The sequence below is a fragment of the Ostrea edulis genome, chromosome 7 (assembly GCF_947568905.1).
Source record: "Ostrea edulis chromosome 7, xbOstEdul1.1, whole genome shotgun sequence".
In the NCBI taxonomy this organism is placed as follows: Eukaryota; Metazoa; Mollusca; class Bivalvia; order Ostreida; family Ostreidae; genus Ostrea; species Ostrea edulis.
Window position 1 is genome coordinate 35,970,234 of NC_079170.1, and position 18,787 is coordinate 35,989,020.

General features: G+C 35.6%; 3 protein-coding genes across 4 annotated transcripts in view; all 3 read right to left on the minus strand.

The window, feature by feature from the left end:
• The window catches only part of LOC125654030 (cadherin-like and PC-esterase domain-containing protein 1), a 35,354-nt gene extending 26,882 nt beyond the window's left edge, over positions 1–8,472 (minus strand). For both annotated transcript variants that reach the window (XR_008796908.1, XM_056144177.1), the window contains exons 1-4: positions 7,966–8,472; positions 7,360–7,697; positions 2,737–2,866; positions 647–738 (exon numbers count right to left, since the gene is read on the minus strand). Coding sequence is in view for 1 of the 2 variants with exons in the window: in XM_056144177.1 (XP_056000152.1) it covers positions 647–738; positions 2,737–2,866; positions 7,360–7,656 (519 nt within the window). In the remaining variant the exon portion in view is untranslated. The remainder of the gene's footprint in view (positions 1–646; positions 739–2,736; positions 2,867–7,359; positions 7,698–7,965) is intronic.
• Positions 8,473–16,521: 8,049 nt separating this feature from the next.
• On the minus strand, positions 16,522–16,848 carry LOC125656543 (uncharacterized). Its single transcript, XM_048887146.2, has one exon. It carries the CDS (start codon positions 16,846–16,848, stop codon positions 16,522–16,524), a length of 327 nt encoding a protein of 108 aa, XP_048743103.2.
• Positions 16,849–16,902: 54 nt separating this feature from the next.
• LOC125656542 (uncharacterized) lies at positions 16,903–18,539 on the minus strand. The gene is made up of 2 exons (XM_048887145.2): positions 18,026–18,539; positions 16,903–17,510 (listed from the first exon to the last, which is right to left on the minus strand). The coding sequence occupies exons 1-2, from the start codon at positions 18,537–18,539 to the stop codon at positions 16,903–16,905; spliced, it is 1,122 nt and encodes a 373-aa protein (XP_048743102.2).
• Between the last annotated feature and the right edge of the window lie 248 nt (positions 18,540–18,787).

Below are 18,787 nucleotides of genomic sequence, written 5' to 3' on the forward strand. Positions count from 1 at the left end.
TAGAATTAACTTTTTAAAGCACTAGTTCGTACAGACTAGTGGTTTCTAATTTTCACTAGTCCGCAAAGCATTTCACTAGTCCCCCCTCCCCCCACCCCACCCCTCATAAAAATGATGGTGTAAATACCAACACAGAACTTCATATATCATTCAATTTATTTAATGATATTGTGTGCATCCAACTGTAACAAACTATTACCGTTGTTTCAGAAATACGTATAGGCAATCACACTTAATAGATTCTTTTCAGAGCTGCAGCTTCTTCAGTCAACTTTGCAATTACACGAACCTTGAAATAGTCACTTTCTGTGTCAAACTCCTTAACGGTTTTCTCTCTCTCAAAATGTTGCAGTTATTTAATTTCAGAACTGGAGTTTATTGTATGAGTTTACAACACTGATTCCACTTGGTGGGAGATCAAATCATGATCAAGAAAACTCTTAATTATGCATTTGTTTTGCATTCAGTCTAAACATTTCAAAGACTCTCAGATAAAAAGAATACTGAAATCTGAATCATTTGGATTTTAGCTAGTCGATAAGGACTGGTGCCATACAAAGTTTACTAGTTTGACACATTTTTTACTAGTCTCGGAATTATGGACATGAGCTAATTTCGAAACCTGTATTGTTGAACAAACATTTACCTTGTGCAAGTCTTTCAACCTGTCAGTGGAAGAGTTGTGTCCCTTTAAATCCCAAATCATTGATAATTTTTCAATATTGCTTGGTCCATTTTCTACAAAGAAAGAGAACTGTCAGTAGTTTGTAATCAGTAATATTAATTTCAGAGCTTCATTATTCAAATTAGATGTTTGAAATAATCTACTTGTAGAACAGATGTGATGCTTATATGAGTCAGGCTTCATTTACTGGAATTGTAATTCAGACAAATTAGAAATATATATGATATTTTCATGCATGTTTTAACACATGTCCAGCCACGGAGTTATGTTACATGTATTCTCTCTTGTTTACTGTTGTAACATTTAACATCAAACTAGGCTCTGAGGAAATTAAATAGTTTTGGGGCAAGTAGCAGAGAATTGAAACACCTAATCATTACCTCAATGGAAAACACTAAAAAGTAACAACTTTTTCAAAAAAAAAAAAAAAAAAAAAAAAAAAAAATAGGGAGAGGGGAGTCTTAATTAGCAAAAGTTACATGGTGTAGAAAATTTGCATAATTTCTTTTGCTATCCTTTTTGGTGCCATTTTGAATGATTCATTCTAGACGTCACCAGCCACTTTGACCGTGATAGTTTAACACCAACTGGGACACTGAGGACTAAATTTTCAAGGTCCGGAAGACCTGCAACAGTCACTTCTAACGCTGGGTGCTTGTGTTAATTAAATGATAAATGAGTTGTGTAGGCCTGGATTCCCTGAAAAAAATCTTAAACTTAAGTTTGAGTTTTCTTTTATTTGAGGAGTCAAAATCTGAGTAAAATCTCAGACTTGAGTCCAAGTTTCAACTTCAGTTTCTTTCGAGAAATCCAAGCCAGATCACGAATTGAACCCAGGACCTCCCAGATCTAACCATAAGTTTACCGTAATGGTAATGCAATGTATTAGAAAATAGATGAACACATATAACAGTGCACATGTACCAATTGTGTCTACATTGTTTCCTTAAATCTAAAACACTTTTGCCATTTATACACTGAGAAATTCTCATCACTTTGTTGGCTTCATTCATTATCAAGATTGTAGGTTTACGGCTTAATAGAATTATATAAAATGAATGAAGAACAAATGGTAGTGAGGGGTGTGAATTTAAAATATACTGGGAGGGGGGGGGGGGGGGGGGCTATGTAGACCCTGTGGAAATCTTCACACCTGACTGCACAAAGTAGTCATTAAGTTTGCTGAATTTGCTCAATGAGTCTGCTGAGTCTGGTGAATGAGTTTCTTGAGTTTGGTATAAATGTCTGCCGAGTCTGGTTTACATGTCTGCGGAGTATGATCTATGTGTCTAATGAGTCTGGTTTAAATGTGTCTGTCGAGCCTGGTCAATATGTCTGCCGAGTCTAGTCTATGTGTCTGCCGAGTCTGGTTTACACGTCTGCCGAGTCTGGTCAATAAGTGTGCCAAGTCTAGTTTATGTATCTGCCGAGCCTGGTCAATAAGTGTGCCAAGTCTAGTTTATGTGTCTGCCGAGCCTGGTCAATAAGTGTGCCAAATCTAGTTTATGTGTCTGCCGAGTCTAGTCTATGTGTCTGCCGAGTCTAGTCTATGTGTCTGCCGAGCCTGCTTTACTTGTCTGATGAGACTCTGCTAGGTCAATGAGTCTGTTGAATCAGGTTTACGTTTGATATTCGTAGGATTGGTTAACTATATATCGTTAACCGATTGGTGACTGTATTATCTGGTTTACGTGTCTGCTAAGTCTGGTTTATGTGTCTACTCTAGCATCACGTCTCAATATCTGCAGACACAATGCTGATGAAACATCTCTGATTTTCTGGGTATAAATATGGTGTCAGCTGTGTCTAATTTCTGGGTATTAATAAGGTGTCACTCTGCTGTATCTGCACTATAACACCGTTAAACTTAAGTGCTATTTACACAGAGGTTTCAACTGAGCAGAATCACAAATAAATACAATTCAAAAGAGAGTAAAACCATGTGGAAATAACTACAATTATAAATACATGTATCAACATATTCAATAATCTATAATGAAATTATATATAAAATTTGAATTGTTTAAAAAGTCTAAAACTGAGACACATACTATTCCCATACACAACGCCGTAGTCTAAGTGATGAAGCAGCTCTTCCAGGATTCGAGTGCTGTTGTCTACCCCTCCCTCCTGTCGAACAAGTGCAGGAAATCTGGATACTAACAAAATTCTTTCTTCCAGCTGTTAAACCCAATACAGAAATGTGCATTAAAGGCTGGGGAATTATCTGCAATTTTGTCACCAAAAATTGAATGCAATGAAAATAGCTCTATTATATATTTTTAGTAATAACACCAGTATCTAATTATTTCAAACAATTTTAAACCTAAAAACAGGCACATGAATGTGATTTTTGGTGATAAATAACTATTGTCTTGCAAGACAATAACTACCTTATATATTTATTTAGACTAAAAGCAGTTATCTAATGTTGTTTTATTAGGTTTCTCTTCATTTTGTACAAAAGAACTGTTTTTATTAGTCATTACATGTAATACATATGTATATACACCTATACCACTGTGAGATTTCGAGAGCAAAATGGTTGCCATCACTTTCACAGTTATTGCCCCTTTAAATATTCATTAGAGATCGAGTTACATGTATACTGCATGTGTGTTTGTTTAATCTGATATTTCTTGTACAACACGTACTGCTCACTAGGAATGCTAAATATTATCTTTATCTTGATCTGGAGTTGTAAACAAATCCATGAAAAAAAATAAATAATTCGTATGATATGTCATAAAAAAAAATTCAGATCTACACCACACCTAAAATACACTTGATTATGAGGTGTGACTTAAAACAGCAACTGTAATCATCTAGAGTAAGGAAAATTAAATCAAGCATGCCCCGGTGACGAACTGCATCAGCTAGGCCGGAGAAAATATAAAAGTTGCTTTCTGTATAGTGGACCGATGGGATTCAGTCTACAAGTACATGGTCCTAAATTCTTTAACTGTCATTAAAACTGTGTCCCTTTACAACTTGAAAAATGATTTCCTACAATATATACTTAATATCTAGTGTAGGTCAAAACAACCCTCTTCCATCATCTATTCAGCATCAAAAAAAAAGAAGATACAACTGGATACACTACAGGAGAGAAGAGGGGAATCCCCTCATTTGTATATCAGTAATGGCATAATATCTACTTCTTACAACATCCAGTACTTAAATTACACAAATGAAGGGGGGGGGGGTGTTCCAGTAACACAACATTGAATGAGCTGTTAAAGCAATATACTATAGCTCTCACTTTGGTGTTGAATTTTTTTTTTTGTTGTTGCAAAATTGTAATTTACTAGCTATTTCATTGACAGAATAAAATATTAAAGGTTTACAAACTTTTATTATTAATATTTGTGTTTGAAAACCTATCTTGAGGCTCTGAATGAAGTAAAATTACAATATTGTCTTCTTGTATCAAAATTGATTTCTATATATAATGCTATATATTCAATAGAATCAAAATCTTTATTTTGATAAAATCTTAACAATCAATAACTACGGTTGAAGTCACATACAAAACTATCATAATAGCACATTTTTACAACAAAATAAAACTTTCAGATTTATAGCTAATAAACATGTTACCCTATAATTAACATTTACTACAAATCTTCCAAATCTAACATAGGACACAAAAGTATCAATTTCTACACATTTCACTGGAGGGAACTGTAGCTGACGATCTGTGACCTTGAAAACCTGACAGCTGTCCACAATAGTGACAAGGTAATCTTGTGTGATGATGGCCAGGGCTATTCCCAAAGTTTACAATGTACACATTTCTGCGTAACACCCAGGGGGTTCTATAATTGATTCAATTACAGTGACTTGCCAATTCAGATACGAGAAATAGAATTACCAGGAAAAGCTTAAAACCATCACGCTTAATTAAAGGCATAGCAAAGGTGCTAAATCTGAGACAAACAAATTAATTTCATCCCCCCCTAGAGGCTATATTTCTTGTTTATTTTCTGAAATAGCTACTTTCTCATACATCACCATTGCCCACGGAATGTATCAACATATATCACTGACCACGATAGGGGCATGCTTCTACAAAAATAAAACCCCGAAGTTGTGTAATCTAAACAAATGTAAACATTAAACAGTGAGGAAAACCCTCCTGACCCTGATTTCTAATTAAAGAAGGCAATCGGTTGAAAAAAATCCTATGTAGATCTCAGCATTAAAAATAATTCTCTCTGAGTGATATTCAATCAATGACATACACATCTTATCAAAAGTTTAAAAAAATCTTTAATGCTCTAAAAAATGTGTCAGTGAAAAATAAACTTAAACTGTTATCAAGTTTAAAATCTGCAAGAAATGTAAGTGATAGAGAGATCTCCTCACCCTATGCAATAGCAAATGCAATTCAGTATTAGACTCTTATTTATACAAATATTTATAAACAAATCTAGTTCAAAGATTCCAGAGCCTATAACCTCACAATCAAACTCACTCTTTCTATAAATTCACACGTAATGTGACATTATAATAGCCCACTAATCCAGGGGCGGATCCAGGAATTACGGTTAAGGGGGGGGGGGGCGCAACTTTACAAGGTCTGGGGGCTGCATTAAGGCTCCCAGTGGGTCCAGGGTGAAGCCATGGGGGCAAAGCCCTCAGAAACTCCTGGATTTTACAGATTGTATAGGGCTTGAAATATGTCTCCTATGCAGTCATTTTTACAATTTTCTGTCATTTATAATAAGGTGAAATTAATAAAATGACGTAAATTTTAATGGGTTTTTTTTGGGAAAAAATGCAAGTTCTTCCAATAAAAGTGATTCAATAAATCAAAAGATTTTGTCATTTATTTCTCTGAAAGTGGAAGTATATATTACTTCTTTTATCGTTTACATTTTTCTAAGCAAGAGACCACATTCACCTTAAATATGAAAATTTTAGAGGGGTGTGTGTGTGTGTGTGTGTTGGCCCCTTAAACTTAAATCCGCCACTGCACTAATCAGCTTATAAATATAATGTGCCAATCAAATACACACAAACTAATAAAGTTATCTGATACATGTAGACCTATAGTCATGCAATTGCATATTACTTCACTTTTTATGAATTTAAACTTTTGATAAAATCCACAGGGGCTTATATAAGCTTGTTTTGGACCCAACTCTGTGATACCATAAATTATTTATGGTATCACAGAGTTCGGGGCCCAAAATGGGCTTAGCCCCAGTGAAAAAATCAGCAAAATAAATATTAAATCACAACTAGCATGGAACAGCCTCTGAGAAATTCAATACATCTAAGATGCTAATCATGAAGCAAACTATTCAAGCTTAGTAGGAGAAGTGAAGGTCATGAGTCTTTCAGGTATGACCTTGCAAACAGACATTTCATGGTAGGCGTTAGCACGACAAAGAACCCTCATGAGTGCTATACAGTCTTAAGCATAATGCATTAGTCAAGAGTTGTTGTATTTAAGGACATATATATACAACGTTTAGAACTCGGTAACATAATTTTTTTTATGATATTCCATGTACAATTCACAAAACATTTTGAGGTATATTACCATGTCTGTTTTAGAATTGGCATATTTTAATAGTTCCTGTTTGGTTTCAAGTGAAAATGTAACGTCTGAGCTCTGATGTATTACAGTAAGTTGTATAAATGGACATTTACTGGAGCAAAGGAGGAGAGAAAAATCTTTGGAACAATTGGGCGTTTAGAATCTTAGGGACGTTTCGGTTACATTACTTAGTTTGGTGATCTAACCACTGAGTTACCCACACCAGTATCCAAAGCATGGTAATATAAACTACAAAATAAAATTTAAACCTATTTCAGAAAACATAAAAGAACTCGATCTTCATGTCAAGAAGACGAAAAAATAATTTTCAAAGGAAAATGTCAGAAATGTCATGTATGTACTTGAGAAAAGCTGGGGACATCTTTAAATTTAAGTGACACATTCTTGAATGGGATGATAAACAATATGCAAACAAAATATTGATGCAATTAAAAATTCACTGTTTGAAGATAAAAAAACCCAACTGTGCTCTGACCATTATTGATTATATATACCATATGGGATCCCCTGAAGCTTAATGTGTTTTGTGATTGAGCATATTTGTGGAGAATTTAGTGACATTTATAGCAAAATAATGTCCCCCCTGACCGCCAGATGTTTATCAGGGATATGGGCACACCTCACTATTAGACTGAGGGTCAAAAGGGGTCACGGAAACTAAGACACAAGATAGTGACATTACTGTATCAAATCTCCTGACTCTTCTGTGATATCTAATCTCCCTTATACACATGCTTATCTTTAAATTATGTCCAGCAAAAAGAACACAAATTTAAATTATTTCATGTGAACCAATCTGTTTGAACAGCCTGTTAAATACTTTGTGTTCTATCAATATCTCTTTTTGATGTTCAACATGTAAAGATGCTCAAAAACTAAATAAATACAGTTGATTGATGCCATTCTTTACAATTAACATATACACTTATACACTTCTTTTCATCTGATATCAAATTACATCTTATACATACCAAACAAACCCGGAGTATATACACATATACTGTATATACACTGGTTTCTTTATCAATTATTTCAACAATTCAACTTTTATCCTTTGGAATTTGTTCCTCCAAGTATGTGAAATTTCAAATAAAAATAAATTTACCTTGAAAATTTTATCCAGGATATTAAGCTTCTCAGGCACGGAAGCTGCAGGGACCTTTTGAATGCTTTGTTTCTTTTGCAGGAATACCTCCTTTCCAGTGTCAGTTTTTCTAATAATTCGCTTTTCATGAAACTTGAACACATGGTTTTCCTGTGGCTCTCTGTGACCTACAGGAGGGTGTGGTAAGTAAAGTCCTATATGATAGGTTAAAAGCATGGAGAAAAAAGCAATCAGCAGCAGCAAAAGAAAAATGTCCTTGACCCCTTGAACTGAGGTGAACAATGCCATTCTTCTCATGTAATTCCGGAGTTAGTCTTCATTTAAGGGCCATCAACTCTCTGGAAAAAAAACACAAGAAAAAAAAATCATCTACAAAGAGATAAATGCTGAGTAATACACAGTGAATTAATTAAAATCAATTTAAAGTCAAATCAATGAAAAATGAAAAAAAAACTGCCATCTCAGTTTTAGCTTCCTAATAGCACAGTAAGCTAAAACAATGAACATCAAAGACACCTCTGCAGAGGTACAGTGCGGCAACCCTGAGGTGCAATATCACAAGTTGCCAATTTCCTTACTGTTGTGATCAAAATGTGAAAAACACACCTGTCTATAAACCATGATAATTCTGACCAAAAAGGTGGCTGAACTCTTCATGCACTGACGTCAACCTAAAGCTATATCCACCGAACTTAATTATGCCAAACTGCATCCCAACCAACTGCTTTCTTAAAACACTTTCCTTGTGAAAGGAAGCAGATTTTCCTGGTAAATATCTATACTGATAGCAATAGTGGTGAAAAAAAAAATTGCTTATCATAAGCACTGCCTGCTTTGTCACACAATATCCAGCTTAACTGAAACTTAAAGGTTTTCATTTGTCAATGAAATCTCCATCTTCCGTATGGACTCCTTAAAAGTGTCATTGACTTGAAGAATGCAGCATGCCAACTTAAATACGATCCCATGTGCCTATCACACAAACTTATCACAAGTGGACACTGAGGAGTTTTGGTCACTTAACTCTCATAGATCTCATCAAGATACAAAAAAAAAAATCAATTTTGTCAGAGTAAATAAAAGTTAATTTGTCATTTTTTGATAAAATCCCCACCCTGATAGGAGCAATGAATTCAGAAGTTGACGTCTGGTGTGACATACAATATTGACGAGAACTGTGACTGCAAGGGATTTCTTTACCAGCTGTAGGAGAATTATATATGTGTGGTTTATTCATTTGTTGGCATGATAATAAAATAGACATGCGGCGTGAAAATATCACAAAAGACGTAACAATACCTGCAAAAAATGAAGACTTACACGTATAATTTCTCTCACAGAATACAGTTTCATCTCGCACATCTGCCTGAAACTTTTCATCCTAATCTATAAACATAATCTGGCTGCACAAATGTCTAGATTGTGTAACATGGTTAATATATAAATTGCTGTATGTCGAATTACAGATACAATTTGTAAATGGCATAATCAATCGAGGAGACTTTTTTATGAATTTGACCAATGCTGTTAACAGGCAGCAGATGCTGGACTCATTAGATTGGTTTCTATATAATCGACAATTTGATTGATTAAACACAAAACTTTCATGATCTCCTCTGTAATACTGACTGAATTGCCTATCCAAGGCCAAGTATTTCACAATCATGTTTCACATACCTCATATTTTAATCACCCCCTCCCCCCTCCAAAAAGAAAAAAATGTTGAAAATTTCCTTATAAATTTTTTTTCATTGAGGTCATAATTCAATTAAGCCTCAGATTGTTATAATTAAATTCTGAATGCTTTTTATCAAGAACACATAGGAAATACAATCTAAAGAAAAGATATTTCTAGCTCTTTGAATTGCGTGGCCTTCAACGCTTTACTGTCTGAGGAATGTCAGCAATGCCCAATATTTCATACCTTTACAGGTAAAACCATTACCCTGGCATGCTAACACATAAAGCAGATTTCAACTTCTCTTGTGTCAAATCACTGAAACCTCAACACCTGCTTCTGAACATCTTCATTCACTCAACACATCATGTTCAAATCCCTATTATAAACAGTGGCAAAACAATGTCAATGCAAACTATCAAAATCTCAGTTTATAGATAGCAAATTTACCCAGCTTCTGCCCTGTTTACCTTAATAAACTTCAAATCAGGATACCTTGTGAATTATTATGCAACATATGATCTACCTGGTTTTTAAAAAAAAAAATTGGGTCAAGTAATTAACATTTTACAAATTTCTGTAGATATATATTACATGTATATACATGATATATATAGCGACTTTCTTCTATTGCATGTTGCTCTTTATTGTATGTCCTCAAAGGTCCCAAATTGGTTTCAATAAATCTTATATTATATCGATAAACACAGCACATCAAGTAAGGAAATAATCAAATTAGAGAGTTATGTCCCCTGTATTTACATTGTGTGCGACTTTGGTATATTTTAGTTTTATCAATAAAAAAACAGCCACTGCATGGTCAGGCCAGGAAACTGGAATTAAATACTTGTCTGAAAAGTCCATAAAATTGAGTCTGGCTTCTAAAAATGTTCATGAATTACAAAAATCATCTATCATTGGGGGCACAGGGGTAAGAGGTTGATGACAACAAATTTTAAAAAATACTTGTACATAAAAATTGAAAGAAACATTGAGTAGAAGTTGCGTTTCATTTGGGCTGGTAAATTTCTGTCAGTATCGTAAACAATCCCGCTTCACAGACTTGAATGGCAGTATACTCAAAAAAAGTTTTCTGTGCGAATTGATACTTATACATGAGAATGATAGACAGGGGTTAATCCCTGCACACCTCACCATACTACATAAAGAGAATGTTATATACTCCCAAAATCTGTAGAATCTTACCCCTGTCAGTCTGAAAATTTAGCAACGCCAGTCTCCATAATGGGAGAGATATGTCAGCCTTCTAACTTAATTGACACAAACAACAAAAGATATAGATAAAATTTCCAACCAATATGTAACATTTATATAGACATATTACTTCGAGCAGTTATTTTTATTGCAGGGATACATTAGGACATCGCTGATAAGATCATTCCCTCCATCGCTTCAATGACAGGTTGAAGTTTATGTGTTCTCATCAATGCTGATAGAAAACTATATAATATAAAGGCCGTAAGGCTGAATTCAAATTTCGTTGCTGAATTTATTTATCATTGCTGAATTGAATTATCATACCTATTTTCCTTCTAAATTCACATATATACAATATACATATCTCAATAGTGTTATACTAAATGCACCTTAGCTTCTATAAGGTTTGGCATTTTAAAATTAGTATCAAATGGAGCAATTTTGTAATCACAATTTTATTATGATTAAAAATAAAAATAAAAAAACCAACCAAGTCTGACCACCCATTCTAGATATCAATTCAAGCTAGCACTCCTCATTACCCCAACTTAATCAACTCAAAATTTCCCTACCAACCCTTCACAATCGAATCTTAAATATTTCCCTATCACTACTACATATAATCAATACTTAAATGCCCCCCCCCCCCCCCACCACCACCACCACCACTCCAAAATCAATGCTTTAGGTCATACTCAATGATTCTAACATTTCTTAAAAATTTTATTTTCACCTCCTCTATATGAAGAAATCTTGTTGAGATTATATAGTGTAGTAACTATAGTAATGTATTACCATACTGCATATCTCGGCCCCAGGTTAGCTCAATGACCACATCCCCTATCTAGTTATGCAAGGGCACCAGTTTAACCCCCCATTGTTCCCAAGATTTTTCTCCCTTTCCTTGCAACATTAACTAAAAGTAATGTCCCTATAGAACCATCTGTAATACGTACAGCTGATTTTACTTTTTACTAATGTAAACTGATCTATAAAACAGATATATTGTGATAATATACCCCAAGTTATCTGTACAAACAAAAAGCAAGTGAATTGTACCCAAGATGTCACGAAAAATATATTATTGAGAAATGTCACACATTTCCTTAAAGGTCCCCTACCACCACTCCAAAATCATGTCTTAAATGTCCCCCATCACACCTTAATCAACTTCTAAAAAAACACCCTGATTCCACCACCACTCCAAAATCATTTCTTAAATGTCCTCCATCACGCCTTAATCAACTTCTAAAAAAACACCCTGATTCCATCATGATCTAAATGCAGATACCCTGGTAACCTTATATGGACCGTTGGTTGAGACCTGAATGTTTAAGATGGGTGTGTATCTTTTTGTCTTTGTATCTTTACTATCTTATTACTTGGTCCACGCTGGTGGTTTTTCTCGCCCCAGGCCAGTCTTCACTCATGTTCATCTGACAGATAAGCATATTTTATATGGTCAGTCATCACTTAATCACTTGTTCCAAATCCAATTCAGTCATTCAATCCTCTAATTATTTCCTTATAGAGGGACAAACACCTTTCCATAAATCACCTATCTGATTGGTTCAGGTAAAACTGAGTTTACCTTGACAAAGACACGGAATGGCTGAACAAGTCATTAAAGGGATCCCACAAAAAGATGAGACTTATCAGTCACGCGGTTAAAAGTCCCAGTGAAAGAGAAGCTCCTTACAAAACCTGCAATATCTTTCCGCTGGATTCATGAAGAGAGGTTAATTAAATCCTGTGTCCTCTTTTCAAATTTAAACGACTGCAAATTTGTTTGATGTACTGATAATTTTGAAGATAAAGTGCCGTAAGCTTTCCCAAGAAACTTCACAGTTCACATTAAGATCAAAAGTTAAACACTGCTCACTGAACTGAGTCAAAATTAGCTAGTTTAATAAAGCACACTATATAAACTTTAATTAATGTATCACAACAGAATTAATCTAATTAAAGGAAGGGTCCATATTAATTTCCATCTCACTCATCAATCCTTGTTTTGAATTCATCTAAATGATTGTGTGAAAAATGACTTGGAGATCAGATTATTTTATTGATTAAAATTGTTCATAAATCACATGCAAATCAATTAAATTCTTGTACATTTGCAGAGCTATATCCACAGAACATATTCACAGTATAAAGATATTCATCAACTAAATTTACATATTCACTATAGAATTAAAATTAATAATGCTTGTGTTCCGCTTCAGATAACTGCCCTTATCTTAATAATAATTTGAAACTCCAGTCTGAGATCTATATATATCTAACCTAGTATGCATGTAAACTATGCTTTCGTTGAATTCATGCAGGCAAAACGTTTATTTTTTTTTTTTAAATTCAAATACTAGCTGCCAACAAAAAAAATTGAAAATACACGTAAATGGGCATGAGCATTCCATTTATAATTGTTTTATGATTTTTGATAGTTGAAAATGTATTCAAAATGTATACATAATGTATAATCTACATATTTCAAACAAGCACAATATATTATCATTACAGTAAGTGAATGATGGCTTACCTTACAATGTTTCGACTAGTCCACTGTGACAGAATATGTGACAATAGGATTTGGACATGAGAGAATTTTGTGGTCCAATGTTTCACCCAGGGGTACCATGTCAGTATACATTAATCTTCCCCCCAGTTCCTTGCTTAGCACTCCGAATTACTCTATAAACAAACTCCCATAACGCATGCGGTCAAGCACAGAAATCCTGCACTCAATTCAAGTCACACAGTGTGCATATACTTCTGTCTGTAATGAACAAAATAAATATGTGCAATCACAAGGAGCTGTCATGGTTGAATTACATAACACTGATGGCATCAAATTAAAATGGAAATTAAATTAGAAAGTACTTGGGTCTGGTACCAAAATACATGTAGCTTGTATAGAGCCTACCTGTGTATTTCTGATTTTACTTCTTCCTCCGGTTAATCTTTAAATGAATTCCATAAGAGGCTTCCCCATGGAGAAAAATTAAATGCTGTCGCGTTTGACATCTCGCCTTGATACGGGGCTACAGCTGACACTCTTTGAGAATCAGATCTTGACATTGGATATTTGGGATTTCTGGTGAATTTAAATTTCTTTACAACTCTACACCTGAAAATATAACATAAACATTTACATTAGTCGCATGAAGTTAACAAGATTTTTAAATTAGCAGTTGACATAATTTCTCTGTCATTATACCAAAACAAACCTGCTATACAAATTGTTCGTATAAGGAATACAATGTAACAATTTGTATTTATTTTCCTTCATTACACAGAAACACGTGTTTGATCGTCCTCCTTGTAATTACTGACATTTTGTTAAGTGGTTCAAGAAAAAGAAGAAACACACCTGTGTTTGCCCATCAGTCACTTTGTTTGCTGTTTATTGTGTGTATTGTAGTAGAAATTGTATCACACAAGCTCAGGATAAAACAACATCAAACAGAAAACTGAAATGGATCTGCATGGCTAAATCCATGTCCCAGTGCTGCAGAATTAATTTCTTTTCCCCTCTTCGTTTTCAGGATAATAAACATGAGGCCCATGGGCCACATCACTCACCTTTTCCATACACAGGTAACATTTCATGTGAACATCTCACGGTGAATTTCAATCGAATTGCTGTTCACATGAAATTCATGTGAATATTTTTACATGAATTTTATGCAAATCCCTTTTCACATGTAATTCATGTAAAATGTTCACATGAACAGCAACTCTAACCCATCGAATGGCCCTTGCTGAAATCGGGGTTCGTGGTCTAAACTTACGCTAAATGATAATTCCCGCCTTTGACATTTTGCACCCTAGCTTGTAAATAAAGTTGAATCTGAACTGCATGAAGATCATTGAATACTAATTTGATAACATAACCTTGTGGTTCTTGTTAAGATTTTCATTCAGCATTGTCCTAAGTATAATGTGAGGCTTTAAACTTCTCATATAGCTACATCCCGACCTAGGTGTCATGATGTACTACTGCAATACTAGTATATGAGGATGCTTGCATATCATTTTAACAATATGTGTGCCATTGTAGTTCTTGAGAAAAGATTTTTCGAAGATATTTCCTTAACATTCCTATGTAAAACTTGTAACCCTCATCTGAGAGTAATAGCCTTGGAGATTGATTTCTATAAGGCAGAGATTTAAAGTGTGTATACATCATATATAAAAAATACATGTATCGAGAACTCGGATTGAGTTCCATCCTTAAGTTCCGTCCAGATAAACCTCAGTACTTCAGATTAAGAATATATGAAGACAATACCGAGATCTCAGATTGAGTTTGGACCTTATGTTCCGTCCAGTTAAAAGGACTAATTCACAATCCCTCCCCCCCCCCCCCCCCCCCCCCCATTTGTTTATCACTTTTTATGATCAAAATCTACTGTCTAATGTGTTGAAAAGGTTTCACAAAAAATAAAGTTATAGATTATAACAGCTCATTTTAGAGAGTTTTATTATTTGTTTTGTAAACAAAGACTGATGGCATTGTTTTCGAAGTTTACAGAAGAAATGGATATCAATCTAAGTTTATTATATCTATCACATTTCAAGCATTCTTTGAGTAAAATGTGTCATATAAAAGTTAAATTTGTGACTGTGCAAAATTAAGATGCTTTGAACAACCAAATCTTAAAACATTTCTGAATCACTGGTTTGATTGTAAAGATAAAAAAAGACTTGAGAGTTAAGGCTAGAATATAGCTCTTTTACACATGTATATATAGCTTATCCTTGCATTCAGAAGGTCAAAATTTTGGCTGTCAACATTATGTAAATGAGTTATATTTTTAATGTTTTGCATCATAAATGAAAAATATATCAAGAATGTGAAGACAATAACTGAGACTCGCTCGGATTGAGTGTGGTCTTATGTTCCGTCCAGTTAACCATCAGTGCTACGGATTCAGAATCTGGAGACAATATTGAGAGCTCGGATTGAGTGTGGTGCTATGTTCCGTCCAGTTAACCATTACTACTACGGATTCAGAATCTGGAGACAATATTGAGAGCTCGGATTGAGTGTGGTGCTATGTTCCGTCCAGTTAACCATTACTGCTACGGATTCAGAATCTGGAGACAATATTGAGAGCTCGGATTGAGTGTGGTCTTATGTTCCGTCCAGTTAACCATTACTACTACGGATTCAGAATCTGGAGACAATATCGAGAGCTCGGATTGAGTGTGGTGCTATGTTCCGTCCAGTTAACCATCAGTGCTACGGATTCAGAATGTGGAGACAATATCGAGATCTTTGACCAAGTTCCATCCTGTAAAATATTAACTGCTACACACATGTATAAAACTTACTTACTTAGTCCTCTTCGTGCTGGTCAGCACATAAGGCCGTCACCAGAGACTTCCATGTTGGTCTGTCTTTTGCCCATTTCTGGACCTCTCCCCAACTCCAGCTGTTATCTTTCATTTCTTTCTCCACCGATCTTCTCGAGGTCTCTCTTGGTGTTCTCTCTTTCTCTTGCCAGTTGGTGACCATTTCAAAGCAACCCTTGGGATGGAATTTGGGTACATTCTGCATACATGTCCTATCCACAGCCATTTTCTCTTTCTGATCGTCTGGGATAGAGGAGTGGTGTTTGTCCTTTTGTACAGTTCGTCATTTGAGATGGTGTTAGGCCAGAAGATGCGCAATATTCTGCGGAGACATCGGGTCTGAAATACATCCAGCTTGTTGGAAATAGACTTGGTTACTTTCCAAGATTCAGCACCATATAGTAGGACCCCAAGCACGTTGCTCTTGAAGATCTTAATTTTGAAGTTGGTGCTAAACTATGTTGACCTCCAGATGTTCCGCAGAGCAGCATACGCTACTGTGGCTTTAGAAATGCGAGCTTGTACATCTGCCTCTGAACCCCCATCAGTGGTGATCTTATTTCCTAGGTATGGGAAGTAGGTGACATCTTCTATGTTTGTGCCATTTAAAGAGATAGGTTCCTCTGATATGGTATTGACCTTCATGATCTTAGTTTTGGAGGTGTTTATATGAAGGCAAATTGTTTCAGCTGTTTTTGCGAGCTTGGTGGTTTTTTCTTGCAATGTCTCGATGACGGTGAGATAACAGTGCAATATTGTCCGTAAAATCAAGGTCTTCAAGTACTTCTGTCATACCCCAAGTAATCCCTGTTCGTTTGCTTCTAGTTGTTTTTCGCATAATCCAGTCGATGCAGAAGGTAAAGAGAAGAGGAGAGAGCAGACATCCCTGTTTCACTCCTGTCATCAATTTAAACTCCTCTGATAGGTTTGATAATTCTGGCATTAAGTTCAGTGTATTGCATCTTGATGATGGAGATGATTTTATCTGGGATTCCATAATGACGAAGGATTCTTTCTAGGGCTAGGCGATTAACACTATCAAAAGCTTTGGTGAAGTCGATGAAATTGATGTATAATGGGGAGTTCCATTCATTGCTTTGTTCTAGAATTTGTCTGAGAGCGAATATCTGATCAGCGGACGACTTCCCTTTCCTAAAACCTGCTTGTTCTTGACGCAGTAAGGGATCTGTTACTTCTGCAATTCTGTCCAGTATCACTCTGCTTAGAACCTTCATGGTAATGGAAAGCAACATTATTCCTCTATAGTTGTTACAGTTTGAAAGTATGTCTCATTTCTTTGGTAATTTAACTATAAGGCCGGTTTTCCAGAAGGATGGTGTTTCTTCTGATTCCCAGATCATCTGTAGGATATTTGTCAAAATTGTAGGTGTCCAGTATTCTTTGGCCTTGAGAAGCTCTGCATGTATCTGATCAATGCCTGCAGCTTTTCCAGTTTTAAGTTTGGTGATTGCCTTTTTTACCTCTTCTATACTTGGTGGATCAGTATCAATATCTAATGTGTCCGTGGCTGGTATTATTATTGCCTCGTTCTCTGGGTCTTTCATATTAAATACTTCTTCAAAATGTTCCTTCCAGCATTTCAGTATGATTTCTTCTTTTGATAGTACATTTCCCTGTTTGTCTTTAATTGGTAGCTCTGATGACTGAAATTTGCCTGCTAATGTTTTTGTAATTCGATAGAGGGTCTGCATGTCTTGTTTAGAAGCTGCTTGTTCTGCCTCATAAGCTAGCTTTTCAGTGTATGCCTTTCTGTCAGCTCTTGCACTCCTCTTTACTCCAATATTCTGCCTGGAGTTGGTCCTTTTGCCTCTTGGATTTTGTGGACAAGATTTTATTTTCTTCTCTTTTCGTTCTTCTACTATTTTCCATGTTTTATCTGAAATCCATTCTTCTTTTTTCTTTCTCTTTGGACCAAGTATTCGTTGACTATTTACTATTAATACTTTGTTAAAAGTTTCCATATTGATTTCATCAGGATGTTCCATGAGTGTTGAAAACTTGTTTTGGACTTTTAATTGAATAGATCTCAGTTTTTGTATCTTTGAGTTTTTGGATGTTGATTGGAGGTGGTCTTCGATCTTTTTTCCTTGATTTCCTCAATTTTAACTTGATTTTTGCCAGTACTAAAGAGTGGTCACTTCCCACATCAGCCCCTTGTTTTGTAACCACTTCGAGAAGACTACTTCTCCATGCATCTCTTGTTGATGATAATATGGTCAATTTGGTTCTTAGTATGACCATCTGGTGAGTTCCATGTTGTCTTATGGATGTCTTTGTGCATGAATATAGTTCCACCAATTACTAGGTCGTTTTCTTGGCAGAAAGTGCATAGTCTCTCTCCGTTGTTGTTACATTCTCCTATTCCTTACTGGCCTATGATGGTTTCTTTACCTTGGTTGCATTTTCCAACTTTAGCATTTAAGTCCCCAAGGATAAGCAGAACATCATGAGATGGTGTGTCGTCTACTACATTTTGTAGGCTGTCATAGAAAGATATTTTCTCTTCATCTTCTCCATCATCTATTGGTGCATAGCAAACCACAGCAGTCAATTTGGCAAAGGCTGAGTTGTACCTTGCTGTTATTATTCGCTCACTCACAGGTTTCCATTCTAAAAGACTTCTGTGGACCTCCTTTGTTGTAATAATGGCTACTCCTTTGCAATGATGGTCGTCGGTTCTTCCAGAGTAGAGTATCTGATGTCCTGATACTAGTTGTTTTGATCCACTACCTGTCCATCTGGCTTCACTAACTCCTAGGAGCTCGATCTTGTAATGCTCCATTTCTCTCACCACTTGTGCTAGTTTTCCTGTTTGGTAGAGGGTCCGCACGTTCCAGCAGCCCACTCTACGGGTTATTTTCGGTCGAAGGACATCTCCTATCGGGATGGATGATTCACCCGTCATACTTCCATTGTCCTGAATGGTGTCAATCCTTCTTCCATCATTTTGTTTTCTGGTTAACGTTTCTGTAGCGTCTTTTGTTTAACATGTTAGGGTTGCTGACCCTAAGCATAACCCCCTGAACTCGGAGGACCAGTGGTTTTCTGTTGGGGTTGTCCTTCCCTTAGATGATTGCTTTCCCTTGCTTTCGTGTTCATCTACACAGATTTTCTTTCTGGATTTTCTTCCATAGCCTTTGACTTGCCAAAACC

What these genes read in the sequence shown, in the direction of transcription:
- LOC125656542 (XM_048887145.2), bottom strand. Translation starts at nt 18,539, where the DNA reads ATGACGGGTGAATCATCCATCCCGATAGGAGATGTCCTTCGACCGAAA. An exon ending in AGTTGGAAAATGCAACCAAG is followed by an intron (nt 17,511 to 18,025) that starts GTAAAGAAACCA and finishes AATGGATTTCAG; the next exon opens with ATAAAACATGGAAAATAGTA.
- LOC125656543 (XM_048887146.2), bottom strand. Translation starts at nt 16,848, where the DNA reads ATGAAGGTTCTAAGCAGAGTGATACTGGACAGAATTGCAGAAGTAACA.